Here is a 15,307-nt window from a genome sequence, read left to right on the forward strand (position 1 = left end):
GAACAATTTTAAAATTGTAAAAAGGGGTTAACTGTGTGATAAAACAAGATTCCCTGGGCCACAACGCTCACCTGAGTCACTTTGGCCCTTCTGTTCTATATCAGAAAAATTTGATCCCCTATTGTGGCCCCACCCTACCCCATGGGCCCTGATTTGAATAGTTTAGAAAAAATACTACCTATAAAGAAAGCTACCATATGTTGTATCAACTTTAATGGTTCTTTCAATTTTTTTCCTATATACACATGTATTTCAAATTTTCAATGAAAAACTATGACTACCTATTGGGACCCCACCCTGCCTAAAAGTGCCCAGATTTGAACAATTTTGAATCTGCACTACCTCAGAGAAGCTTCCACTTTAATTAATATATTTTCAGCTTTCCTTTAGTCAAGTGATTCTTGAGAAGGTCTTTTAGTGACCTCACCCTACTAGTATATTTTTGCTTTTTCTTCATTATATCCTCTGGTAGGAGGCTTGAACTTTCTTTTTCACACTCAGAATTTGATCTCTTCACCCAGGGATACTTTGTACCCACTTTTGTTAAAACTGACACAGTGGTTCTTGAAAAGAAGTTAAAAATGTGAAAAGTTTACAAACAAACAACTGGTGATCAGAAAAGCTCATTTGAGCTTTAGGCTCATGTGAGCTAATACAAGCATTGAATTCTGAGCTGTCTTTGTATTCTTCATGTATAAACAGCTGTTAACCATAATGAAGCAAAAAAAAAACATTTTCATTTTTTAAACAAGACAAATTGTTTTTCAACTTTCCTGTCCCAACTTAAAATTCCACATGCTGAGCCCATTTTTGTTAAAAAGTTTTCTTAAAACCCAGTCCTCAAAACTATACTGGGTCACATAAACTGTTTTATACTATTTACTAAATACTTTTCAATAATTATATTTAAAAAATAAAACTGCATTGTATGAGAATGTTTGCATATCAATGTGATGAATATGACTAATAGTGACCTTGTAGATAATAATCTTGTCATGCAGCAAATACAATCTATTACATTGTAATATCAAATGTTGACTGATGTTTTCTTACAATTTGTTAGTACATTATTTTTACTGAATTTGCTTTCAAATTGGCTTTCCAATTGTCCAGTCATTACAAAGAACACACAACAAGTGTGACAGATTAACAGGGGATGCTCACTCCTCCATGGCATTCTATCCCACCTCTGAAATTTTTAGAGGTCTCTGTCTGCATGCTCCTAATCTGTGATGTTAATATGGAATTTGGAGCATGTTTATTGTTTTGCTTTCTTCATAACTCATGGTCCTTATTATGATATTATTAATTAAATTATTAATTTTTATGATATTATTAATATTATGATTAAAAGCCCTAAGCATGCAAGGGGAAATGATTTAAAGAACTCTCAAGAACTTCCTATCCATTTTATTAAGTTTTTTATGAAACTAAAATACTCTGTCTCAACATACTCTCAATCTCTCTCTTGACATATGTTCAAAAACAACAAATCTTCTTTGTAAATATCTGTTCTAAAAATTCATTTATTTATAAAAATAATCCCCAAAGAATTCATAAAACAAATATTGTAGTACTTAAAAACATATCTAGTCACGTATATAAAATGGACCTGAATTTCATTGTCAATGATATGATAAATTACATGTAATACTAACATTCTTGGATTTTAAACTTCTCTAATTATCCAAATTACAATCCTTAACAGGTTTACAAGTTAAAGTCTTCTCTTTTTCACTACACAGAGCATTCTCCTGCTTTTTAGCACACAGTTGCACCCTGCTTGTAGTTTTTTGTGTGACTGGGGTCTTTGGTTCTATCTTGAGGATAAAAGGTAGGGAGATCCTGTAGCTACAACTCATCACCATGACAACAACAAAAACAAAAACAATCAGAATAAACATGAATGGCTGCCACTGAGCTGGGATTTCACTGAAGAACAGTTTGAAAGATTTCCCAATGCTGGAGAAGAAAAGTTCAATAGGATGAAGAATGCCTCTGACAAGAGCTGACCATAGGACCTATAAAATAAATTTTAAAAAAGTTCTTTAAATTTTGTTAATTTCATATTTTATATTTTTAATGTATGAAACATTTGTTCTGATGTCATCATTCTCACATTTAGAAATACAAAACCTAAGATTAATATTTTCTCTTTCCAAAATTAAATAAGTAAATATTTCCAGCTCAAATTTATGTAATCCTCTGTTTATTCATTTATAAATGGTATAAAGTAAACATAAACCCATTTGGTCAAAGCTGAATTCAATTGCCTAGTAATTGCTCGTTAAGAAAAATATGAAGACATTTTGACATAATATGTAGCTTACGAGCAGTGGTGAGATTTCCCACAAAGGGTCCACAAGCATGGCCTTATGGTACTTCTCACATGGATCGTGGACCCAGGACAGCTCCCAATTTATCCAGTATTTCAGACTCTCCAAGAAGTTCATTTCCTGAGGAACACACTCTCTGGGAGCACCCTAAAGGATAAAAAGAACATACATTAATATAAAAAAAATCATTGTTAAAACCTGTCTTGAAAAACTGAGTCACCACAAAAATGTAATTTAATCACACTAAAAAAGTTAATATACATAAATTGCATGTGCAGAAGTACATGTAGAATATTAGGTTTGATAAAAGCTGTTGCAGATTAAAATGTATTAAATTAATTGTCATTAAAGTTAATTATTATTTTTCTTTATTGTTCCAACTATCTGATTGGCTCAAACTGGATCACATGATCAAGTATAAAAAGTGTTACAGACTGGATGTTTCTATTTTAAAAATTTATAAACCTGCTGTTTCTAAAATTGGAAACGTTCTTCTGTGAAGCAACAATAGTACTGACATCACAATAGTCTTTATAGACTGGATGTTTCTAAAAACAGATACTGCAGCTTGTTTTTAGCTCACCTGAGCCGAAGGCTCAAGTGAGCTTTTCTGATCAGAATTTGTCCGTTGTCTGTCGTCGTCGTCGTTGTTGTCGTCGTCGTCGTCGTTGTTGTCGTTAACTTTTCACATTTTCATCTTCTTCTCAAGAACCACTGGGCCTTTTTCTTCCATAGTTGCCACAAAGTATCCTTGGGTGAAGGGGATTCAAGTTTGTTCAAAAGAAGGGCCACGCCCTTTTCCAAGGGGAGATAATCATGAATTAGAGAAAAATTATTGGCATTTTTAAAAAATCTTCTTCTCAAGAACTACTGGGCCAGGAAAGATGAAACTCATGTGGAATCATCCTCAGGTAGTGTAACAATCAAGTCATGCCAAAATATCAAAGTTTTACATAGGAATATATAGGAAAAATCTTTAAAAATCTTCTTCTCAAGAACCACTGGGCCAGAAAAGATGAAACTCATGTGGAATCATCCTCAGGTAGTGTAGATTCAAGTTTGTTCAAGTCATGACCCCCGGGGGTAGGGCGGGGCCAAAATGGCCGATCAAGTTTTACATAGGAATATATAGGAATAAAGTGCCACGCCACAGCATGATACGCCCGTCAAAAAATTACAATTATCTTAAACAATTAAAAGTGCAAGAAAATCATGTCAACCTTGATTTTAGATTTCCATGATTTTTCAATTCCTTAAAAAATTTGTTTATCCATATCCTGTGGTGTAGCATTAATTATAACTATTGCATCATTCATAGATTTCTATACTGGTTGTGTTAGACCTTGCCAAATGCCTATCATATTAAAATATCAAATTAGTCTTAACAACTTAATCTATACCTAATTAATTTTGAAAATAAAAGGCTGGCCATCAAATATAAAATGACCAACAGCTCTTCTGTCTAATTCCCAAAGGATACACTGTCAGTTAAGATAATGCTCTGAAGAAATGATTGAGACAGCTATAGCCTTGCTGCATTGAACACATTAATTAATCTTTAACTGGATGCTTGTCTACTCATTACTCCCAAGAGATTATTGAATCTGCACTATCTACCATAAAGCATTTTTAAAACATATAAAACCTGAATGATTTTTTTGTTAGATTTAATGGCAGACAGGTTTTAATATGCAATTCATATGGACATGCTGATTCCACCCCACCCCCATAAAATTAGTTTTTTAAAGTTCACAATATTATGTAAATATATTTATAATTGGTATCGGAAACACGTGGTGTTGTTTGTTTACGTGTTTAGAAAGTATTTATAGTATCTAAGATTTGATTGGATTTTAACGATTGATATGAGTTCAAATGAAATCGTCGGAACAGGTAGTTTACCTGTGTCCAGGTATTAAGAATTAGAAGTTATTCGAGGTTTCGCTGCGCTTAGTGCAACAAGGCCCACCCACCCAACTTTATAATGTATATATCTGATATGATTTAATATTTTCGTTTTTTATTTTGTAGAATGTTGTTTCAAAGAAGAATATTATTTGTAACATTTATGTATAATAAATGTCTGTTGCACAGACGCAGGCGATGCCGTTCCTAAACATGTGTTGGAGTTTTGAATTTATAAATAATTTATGTTCGGTTGAACTGGTGAAATAGAACATAATATCAAAATAGTTTATTATGCAGAATCAAATTAGTTTTATTTACTTCTCATCAAATTCATTTTAAAACTTATGCTAGCCAACAAGAGCTATTTTTAATCCAACAGGATTACCCATTTGGCCCAATACTCAAGGGATATAGATAGCACCGATGCTCTTCCTCACACTAAACTCATTAATTTCTCTCTCTAATTTGACATGCAATTTTCTGTTATCAAAATTCTTCTTGACCAGTGCTTGATAATTAAACTCATGGGAGTGGTGGAATTTCTTTAACATACATTACATTTGTTATAGATTGCTGTCAAGTATATGCTAAAAAAAATAAGTATTTTCTTGATTTAACATTTTTCTAATAAGAATAGTGCAATACTTTTACATTTTTTGGAGTGTGTAAATGAAGAGAAAAAAAAGACATTTCTTTTTAAAATCTCACTTAAATTAAAGGTCACAGTGACCTTGAAATAGGTCGCGACACACCCTCTACCTAAGATGCATGAAGTGGCCAAGTTTGATGATTCTAAGTCTAATAGTTTTCTAGTTATGGACCGTACAGGATTTTTCCATATTTGGCTATAACTTTTTAATTATAGGTCAGAGCGACCTACTTTTTGTGCGCGACACACCTTCTACCCAAGATGTATCAGCTGACAAAGTTTGATAACTCTAGGCCTTATAGTATTCAAGTTATGAGCCGGACAAGAGAAAAGCTAACAGACGGACGGTCACGGACATGAAGAAAATATAATCTTTAAAAATCTTCTTCTCAAGAACCACTGGGACAGGAAAGATGAAACGCATGTGGAATAATCCTCAGGTAGTGTAGATTCAAGTTTGTTCAAGTCATGACCCCCAGGGGTAGGGCGGGGCCAAAATGGCCGATCAAAGTTTTACATAAGAATATATAGGAACAATCTTTAAAAATCTTCTTCTCAAGAACCACTGGGCCAGCAAAGATGAAGCTCATGTGGAATCATCCTCAGGTAATGTAGATTTAAGTTTGTTCAAGTCATGACCCCCGGGGGTAGGGCGGGGCCAAAATGGCCGATCAAAGTTTTACATAAGAATATATAGGAACAATCTTTAAAAATCTTCTTCTCAAGAACCACTGGGCCAGCAAAGATGAAGCTCATGTTCATCCTCAGGTAATGTCAGTGACCCCCGGGGGTAGGGCGGGGCCAAAATGGCCGATCAAGGTTTTACATAGGAATATATAGGAAAAATCTTTAAAAATTCTCAAGAACCATTGAAACAGGAAAGATGAAACTCATGTGAAATTATCCTCAGGTAGTGTAGATTCAAGTTTGTTCAAGTCATGACCACGGGGTAAGGGTGTGGCCAAAATGGCCGACCAAAGTTTAACATAGAAATATATAGGGAAACCTTTTTAAATCTTCTTTTCAAGTACTTCAAAGCCAGGATTAGTTATATTTGTATGGAATCATCCTCAGGTAAAGTAGATTCTAGTTCGTTCAAATTATGATCCCCTTGGGGGTTAAAATTCAAGGCCCCCCCCAGCTTAAGTTAACTTTCAGGTCTGATCTGATATGTGTTTTTTCCTAGGTGATGTGCTCAGGTGAGCGCTGTGGCCCCTGGGCCTCTTGTTATTATTGTGACGTCATAATGCAATGACATAACAATGTCTTGTATGAGAAGGTACTGAGTATTAGAAAGAAGGATTTTAAGATATTTCTTAACAACTGATAAAAAATAATAAAACAATTGTAGCCTTTTGATTCGGTACAATCCCTCGATATATAGACCTTAGAGAAAGCATATCAACCTCGTACTTCGTGCTCGGTTGATATATGCTTTCTCTAAGGTCTATATATCAAGGGATTGACCTCATCAAAAGGCTATAATTGTATATTAAACATATGCTTTAAAGTCCATAGCTACTTACAACTTTCATCACAGCAACTTTTTTGGCAACTTGTTCCTGATACAGTCTCATGTACTCAAATGGGATGCTAATCAACAAAGTCAAGATTGTTAAGAATCCCAGAACACTCCTTAATGTCAGGTGATCAAAAAAGGAAGAAATGGAATTTTTCTTCCTTTTATTCCTGGGTTTACTTTCTTTTTGTTTTCCCATTCTCCAGAAAACATATCCACAGTATCTGGTCACAATGATGAAAATTAACAATGCAGCACATATAACTTGTATAGTTCTAGCTATTATAGAAGTTATTCCCCTTGGAATGAATAAGCAGATGAAATCAATGGTCCATACTTTCACTATTTCATAGTCAGTTAAAATGGAATTCCAAAATTCTGAAGTAACTGATGAAAACTCTGTAGATTTCATTTCTTCGGACTTCCAAAATTTATTTATCAGGCTTGACAGATAGGAGTCCTCTTCTAGTTGATTTTTCCTTAGTTTTTGTTGAACATGATCTTAAAACAGAAAGAATATTGGTACAGTATATTGTTTAAATACAATGTCGACAATTTTTATTCACAATAATGTGAGTAAGAATAGTTATAACAGCTTAGTTTGGGGTATCCTGTTAAGTTTTATATATCTGAAACGATCTTCTTTGAAGAAGGAAGTCAAACATTTTGTGATCAATATTTAGTAAAAAAATTTTGTACAGTTACATGTATATACAACTAAACAAAAGGCAAGTGTAGGATAAATTTAAATGTTACAAGTATAAAATAATTATTTAGGGTATTTTAGTTGCTAATTTGAATGTTTTTGATGTAAATTTTCGGGTACTCATGAAATCATAATTTGAGCACTTATAATATACTTATCATACATTGACATTGGAAAGATATCATTGTGGTTCTTATGTATGGGATGATGTAACAATATATATCTCCTTAGTCTTTCGTGTACATCATGTGCATATACTTGCATTTCTGTATCATATTCAATTGATAAAAATCTTTTGTTTTCTTTTTATTTCTTTGACCTGACCTAATATTTTGAGAGAAAAAAAAAAGAATTTGAAAAAACTTAATTCTGTATCCAACAACAAAACAGTATTTTCATTGCTTTTCCCTTGTACCTCCTTTTACAATGTTTTAGCTGCATTTTCCATAAACACTGGTATAGAAGAACTACAAACTCTAACTCGATTCCCGCCTACATTTTGCACCCATTAAATTCAATATTAATGGCAATTTGGCCATTAAATCTTTGTTTAATACAAAGAACAGTTCTATGGTAATTGATTAATCATTTTAATTCCAGCGCTAGATAGTAGATTAACATTAATTCCAGCTCTTGAAAAAAGGGGGGTAGACAATATTTTCTAGTGAAATCGAACTTTCAAGAATCACTATATTTTGAAATATGATAAAATGTATCTCATATCTTTTGTTATGTTTTACGCAATTAAATAAAACATATGTAAGTTAATAAAATACAATTATTTAGTTGTAAATAGCTTTAAAATTGGTGAAAAATCAGCATTTTTTCCCCCGTTTTTTGTCTATAAACATAATTTATGCTCCACCCCCTGTCAAACACAAAAAGCTTTGGCATAAATTTGTAAAATGACAGTCCATATTACCTGTAAAAAGGAATTTTTGTTTCACGCGGGGGGAAAGTTTTAAAAATATTTTCCGTTTTCCGTTGATTTCTATAGTAAAAAACACAAGTTTTACCAAAATTATAGAGTTATCTCTCTTTGGTATCCCAAATAAGTAACGTTTTATGAAAATATATATAAATATCTATAACAATTTTGAAAATCATTCGAATATGTTAACTTTTGAGAATTGACTTACAGGTAGGCGGGAGAACAATACTATCGTTCGTAGTTCTTTGACATAGTTTATGGTTTACAGAGCACCTTGGAGAGAAGAGTTTTGAGGCTGTTTGTGGAGATGAAAAAATAAATGAACACAAGTATGCCATATTTGGTTTTGCAAACAAATTATCGTAGAAGACAATGGTAATAGTTTGCCTGAGCATTTCCTCTGAACAGGTCCAGGCCAAAGACTATTTCTACCTACGTACATGTAGCTACTTATAGCTACCTAGGTATTTAAACCTACACCTGGTCTCTATTTTTACCTACTTTTTGTTTTACTTGCACTTTGTTACGAAACACAGGAACAGTGCAATATAGTGAGCACAAAATTTCATAATGCAGTCATACTGACAAAAATTTTGACAAAAAATGATCGCTTTCTAACTTACCATTTTGCATCAAAACTACATTCAACTTCATGTTCTGAAATCTAAGATCAAAACAAAGTCCAACATGTCTCACAAATCATTAAAAAACTTTTTTCAACATATGCTCAAGCATTTCAAGATGAAATGTTTTTTGTAGTATTATATATATATCGGCAAAATTATTGGGATGGGAGGGGGGCACGGCCTCCTGTGCCCCCCCCCCCCCCCTCTTGGTTCCTATGACCACCATCCATGAAAACTACAATGTATATACATGTACAATGTACTTCAATTTTGTATTAAATGATGTGCAAAAGTTATTACAAATAGAAAAAAAAAATCATATTTTAAAATACAATTTAATAAATTAGAAATATTACAATATTCTCTTTTTTGAAGTTCATTTTTTTCAATATTCTAAATAAGTTACAACTTGAGAATATGATTAAATTTAATATTCTATTTGGGTCCATTTGATTTCCATTTGAGTCCATTTGGGTTCTTTTTGGCTTAATCGGCGCACCCCAAGATCATGACAAATACCAAGTTTGACCTGTTTCTAAGATGCACTGTAATTATTATTTAATCATATATTGGAAGACAGGTTAAAGTATATAAAAGTAGCTACATATTCTTCAAGAAAGTTTAAACACCTAGGTAGCTATTACATGTAATAGCTACGCAAGTTGAAATAGTCTATAATTGGACTGGACCTGCTGAAAGTGTTTACAAATGAGTGCAAAAGATTACTTTCACATTTACGAAATTTATTCCCCTTTGGGGGATCAATCCCGGATCAACCGGCGAAAGGCACTGTTTTCCCTCATTAACCTTCCCAACTTTATGGGTCAGTATCTTAAAAATAAAATCTGTATGAATATGTTCATTATATTTTTCCAGGGACATATATACTGGTATATAATAATAGGTCCCTGGTTTTTCATTTTGCCTCATACTTTGGCAATACAGGTACAGATCAAAATTGTCCAATAACTTTTGAAGATTAAAAATATTTACAGGTACATGTAACTTGCAAAGGACAAATTGGGAAAAATGAGCGTTATGACGACACAACTCTTAGGAATTTGAAATTCCTCTATCCAAAGTTGTCTTCCGCTACACTCACAACATCTCTGTCAATGCTTGTTGTACAAGATCTTGTACAAAATTTATTCTGCAAAAATTTGAAATTGAAATGATAATTTTAAAATTATTTTAATTATCGATAAAGATGATAATTCATCATTTATTTTAAATCTATAATCCCTGAGAACGACTTATTTTCAAAGTTTTTTAGGAACTATTTTGTGGAGTAAAATTTAAAATCTTTATTAAAAAATCCCTTTGAGGTGGAAGAAATTAAAATAAATAATGTTTTCCAATAAGAAATACAGTGAAGTTGCCAATTCTGGGTCATCTCCAATTCCAGGTCACTCCTGTGCATTTTATGCCATATTGTTAAAATTAAAGCGTAAAAAACTTAATAAATACACTGGTCATGAAGAACTGGTCTTTCTGTCTGAAATTAATTACAACATTTTGAAAATCAACTGGAAAAATCATCCCACGAACAAAATTATGAAACGTGTGCATTAAAGACACAGATGAATCTGTTTTGTTAAAGGGCCACTTTTGTTTTTGTTCGCCACAGCAAGGCTGATATAAAAGCTCTAGATAAATAAACAATAATAGCTCAAAAGTATATCACATCCATTTAGTTTTAATTCAGAAATCAATCAGAATGATTACAGCTCAAATAAGACATTTGGATGACTCACTATCTGTACTTTCAATACATACATGTAGGCCTATATTGCATAAAGTATAAATATGTTGACTTTGAAAAATATCAATGAAACACCTTTAAGTGACCCGGAATTGGTGACTTCACTGTATATCTAAATAACGATTATTAACACAACTTTCAATTATTTTCCCAAGAATCTTGTATAACAAGCGTTGACAGAGGTGTATGTGGGAGAGAATCGGGAACGACAACTCTGGAGAGAGAATGGTCAAATTCCTCTATTCTGGGGAGGGTGGTAGTCCGTGTAATTCGGAGTTTGATACCTTGTTATTATCATATTATGAGTTAAATATTTATTTCAGAAACAATTACATGTGTTACAGAGCATTTGTTATAATAAAAGTCAAGCACGCGATTTTAAAATTGTACACAATGACCAATTACGATCAATTGGATAAGTTGAAGAAACTTCAGCTATGTCGGAATGGTTCACTCTCACTCTCTCTAGGAATATAAACAATAAAAAATACTTACAAAATTTCCAAAGAAGGTACAAAACTAAGGATATGAATAAACACACCCCTGCGACTTGTGTTTTTGTTTTTGGCGCCATCTTGTTTGGGTATGTTGCAATAAGTAAGTTGTACGACGTTTTCTGGGCAAGCGGTAAATCTAGTCTTTCCGACTCCCGAGGGTCCCGGATTTGGTTGTTGTTGACGATTTCTTTTTTATCAGGCACATTTTGTAGGGAACGTACGTGAAAACTTTTAACAAATTTGCCAAACTTCTCAAAAAGGCTATTATAAATGTGAAAATCAAAAAGCGGACGGGGTTAAATACAAAAATAATAATTTTTTTAAGAAAAAAAAAAACATTCTAATTCTACAGTTAATCCATAACATCAAACAAATTTTAAAGTCAGGTTCTTTAAGAGATTTTTGTCTGCTCTGCTCCTGTATTGTATTGTTTTATGGATTTTTTTAAATCTTGAATACTGTTCGTTATCTCAATATGTTTCATTAATCATAGAGAATGCATTGAACATGAATGAAAATGCATACATTTATCACTTTAGTATTACTAAAGTTATATTAAAGCAGTATTAGCTTGGGTAACTGAAAATAATCAATTTTCTAATCATCTGACTATGGAAAACTGTTGGTAAATAAAGCTTTCAACCTAATCTGATCGTGTTTTTGTCCTTGTTTAGGTTTTTTTTTATTATAAGTTGAGGCAAACTTAATTGAAATTTAGATTCACGCCCAAATACCAAGATAATTAATATATGTTTCTGCGCCGTTTTTATGATATTGATAAAAGAATACATGTATTAAAATTAATTGTTAAATTTCATCTCATTGTTTAGTTTGTGAAATGATATATATGTATACCGACTTCAATCAAGCTGTTTTTCAAACCAAAATAAAATCAAATTGTAGACTTTTTTTTAAAATTATGCATAATGATCTCAGACGGGGATATTTTAGAAACATAATCACTGAAAACGTTACGAGTAATTTTTCTTTCAAAAATTTTCTATATGTAATATCTGTAGGGAAAACTTCTTATTGTGATTATGTTTCAATAAAACCACCAAAATACATAAGGTAACAAATAAAATTTTATATGTATCTTGTAACTAGTACTTCTCATGTATTATCTTTCACCGCCAATATAGGCCAATGACCACTCGTATTTATTGACCGGGTAAATTAAACAAAGAAAGCAAATAATTCAACTGATAATCAAAATATAAAAAAAATTTTTGCACTCATGCAGTTGGTTAATTATACACTGTAATCAGTGAATCATCAAGAAAATATTTAAATGTAGCATTCAATTTGACAAGATGAGACATTGTTTATGATTGTAAATAAACCAATCATTCTATGTACATATTGATATTATATCAGTTTGATGATATCCTACCTATTTTATTTTAAAAACAAACTGCCCTCTCATACATTAGATTGTATATTCCTAAAACCAGAAAAAATACTTTTAACTACTACTTAAATCACTGATACAGTCTGGAGTACTCACATTTTATTTTCACATTTTTTTTATAATTAAGAAGTACAAGTATACATATTTTAAAACTGTAAAAGTTGTTACTTATTAAATTTTGAAGAAAATAAATCTATAAACAAAGTTTTCAGAAAGGTGCGTCAGATAAAATTATTAAGGTTGCACAATAGAATACACGTACAAATGTATCAATATATTCATACTACTATATGTATGTATATATCGGCAAAAATAACCACCGTGCACTCAGTTACATGTACTATACTGCCTAAAATTGCATATACACTACATGATATGTACGTAGAGTTTATATACAATCATGTATACACTCTCACAGTTTATATTACACTCATTACCAAATTCTATTTCCAGATTTGTACGCAATTTCTTTACTACAATTTTGTTGCTAGTAATTTTGGTGGTGGGGGATGTGGGTGATGGGGATTAAACCCTTTTCGAAAGACAGTGATTCTTTATTTCACATGTGTTTACAATGCATTTAGGATTTTGAGTTCCCATCCTCAGCCACAAAGTTATTACAGGTGTCATTATCAGAGCTATCCACATGCATTCTAAAGAAAAAACATTATAATTAATTAACTTTAGTCAAATATAGTATCATCTACAAGTCAATTTTTATATCTGATATTTACCATTGTCTAGTACGGAGAGTAGAAATAGAAGAATTTTGGTGATGGGGCTACAAATATATTAGGAATTATTTTCAAAATCTAAGTGTTTTGTGGGTGATGGGGATTAAACCCTTTTCGAAATAAATCATTGTGAATTATTGACAGAGTGATTTTTTCTTGCTTCACAAAGGACATGTGTTTACAATCCCTTCTTAAGCATTTAGGATTTTGAGTTCTCATCCTCAGCCACAAAGCGATTACAGGTGTCATTAACAGAGCTATCCACATGCATTCTAACGAAAAAATGCTATATAATAGTCAACTTTAGTTTGCAATAGTCAAATATAGAAGCATCCACAAGTCAATTTTTATATTTGATATTTACCACATGTATTTATATATACTGTCTTAAAGCATACACCGAATAGAAAAAGAAAATATAACATTTTGGTTGTCTAGTCATACGTTGTTTCTAATAATAGACTGTTAAAAAGTAGTACTTTTGCTTTTTTGTTTTTTGTCTTTCTAAGTAGTTGGTTTCGAATGAATAGCAAATACTTCGAATGATTATATCTTAATAAATCAAGTTTGTTTGTAACAAATACTTCGATATGGCACATTTAATTGTTTTTATAGATAATTTAACTTCCACTACCACAATGCATCACAAGTAAAAAGGCATATTATTGCGCCAACTCTTTTTTTGTGTGTGCAATTGAAGTTCAAAACATAATCTTAAATTTTTCTTGCCCAAGTTTTCCTGGCTTTTTTCTTTGATATTTTACACGAAAAACGCAGGTTTTTTGCTTACTTGATTATAGTGTTTAAAAATACATATCATAAATGTATGGAAAAAATGTAGTAATTTGATTTTCATGCTTATATAATTTAAACAGATTTGACGTGACAAGACTTGCGGATGCTAACTATGGTATCATTATTTTTACTCTAATATATCTTATATTTTTTACTATCATTGATCAAAGTATTTTTACTATAGGTTTCAAATTGTTTTATTTTATTTTCTAAAATTCCTGCATGCACATTTTTTTTGTATTAATTAGAAGTATTACATATGTTTTATATCTAAATTTTACACCACTGTTTCATGTACATTAAATTTACATGTAGGAGTTTAAATGCTTGAAATCTGAAAAAAAGTTCCAGAGTAAGGTTAATAGTAATTCAAAATATCACAATTTTCACTATAGTTAAATCTAGTAAATTTTGTTTGGGCATGCAGACAAATTCCTTTCCTGTGTGCCATTCATAGTGTTGTAATCACTTTCATCCCAATTTCCATGGTTTGCATTATTCTGTGTTGTAGAAGAATAGACATTCTCCCATCCTATCGTGCTGTCATACTGAGGATTGTCATCAGAGGACTTTTTCTGACGAGAACTGTGTAAGATGTCGTACTCGCCTTCAGCATTTTCAACATAAATATCGTCATGGTCGGACTTGGCTATTGTCCGAGAACAAATTTCCGAAGTGTTGTTGATGTAATTAGCGTTTTTCTTCAGATCGTTTGTATCACCAATATTGCTTTTTTCTTCGCATGCTTTATTTGTAAACTTTACAGTTGGTGTCCGCAATTTGCTGAAGAAAAAAAAATTAAAACATAATGTACAATCATTCAAATATATAATATACTCTAGTATCAACATAAAACAAGCCTTGTGTTTCTTTAAAAAAACAAACAAACAAAACGGATTTTAACATCTATAAGATTGTCAAGTAATCATCAGAATACATGTGTAAATACATGTAGTGTAAGTCAAGTATCGCAATATTTATTTTCTTACCTACAACGCGAAAGTACTCTTTCGTGATTAATTTTGTAATCTTTGATAAAAAATAACATCTAAACAAAGCCTTCTTACCTTATTAAGTTATTTATAAATTATTCTATATGAATACACCTTTCGACATGTAGCAAGGTGACAATAAGGAAAACAACTTTAAGTTAATTCAAGTTCAAGAGACTTGAACAGCGTAAAAATAGGAGATTCGTTATCTAAATTTATACTCACCGTTTTCTTTTCAGATACAACAAAATCAAACATGCAGAGGCACATAGAAAGACAGCAAGGGTGGAGCCAACAATAATCCTAACTGTACCTGCTGAAACAGAATTAGATAAAAGTAGTCAATTAAAATTCCTAAGAAAAACATGTATCTGTATGGTTTTTGTGTACGGATTTTTGAAGGCCCACTTGACTTCGATGCAGGTTGTCTTTGCTTAGGTA

General features: G+C 31.8%; 2 protein-coding genes across 2 annotated transcripts; both read right to left on the reverse strand.

Annotated features, from left to right (window-relative positions):
- Window positions 1-1,514: 1,514 nt before the first annotated feature.
- Window positions 1,515-11,017, reverse strand: LOC134259968 (chloride channel CLIC-like protein 1). The gene is made up of 4 exons (XM_062742562.1): window positions 10,933-11,017; window positions 6,420-6,913; window positions 2,331-2,483; window positions 1,515-2,021 (listed from the first exon to the last, which is right to left on the reverse strand). The coding sequence occupies exons 1-4, from the start codon at window positions 11,009-11,011 to the stop codon at window positions 1,680-1,682; spliced, it is 1,068 nt and encodes a 355-aa protein (XP_062598546.1). The 5' UTR covers window positions 11,012-11,017; the 3' UTR covers window positions 1,515-1,679.
- A 3,015-nt stretch (window positions 11,018-14,032) lies between these two features.
- On the reverse strand, window positions 14,033-15,182 carry LOC134259979 (uncharacterized; the record flags this gene model as incomplete). The annotated part of the gene is made up of 2 exons (XM_062742573.1): window positions 14,033-14,657; window positions 15,092-15,182. Coding segments are annotated over 2 exons (473 nt in total), but the record flags the coding sequence as incomplete, so codon positions are not given.
- Between the last annotated feature and the right edge of the window lie 125 nt (window positions 15,183-15,307).

This window comes from Saccostrea cucullata, unplaced genomic scaffold (assembly GCF_032062105.1).
Source record: "Saccostrea cucullata isolate Sc308-1 unplaced genomic scaffold, CSIRO_AGI_Scuc_v1 ctg1160, whole genome shotgun sequence".
Lineage (NCBI taxonomy): Eukaryota > Metazoa > Mollusca > Bivalvia > Ostreida > Ostreidae > Saccostrea > Saccostrea cuccullata.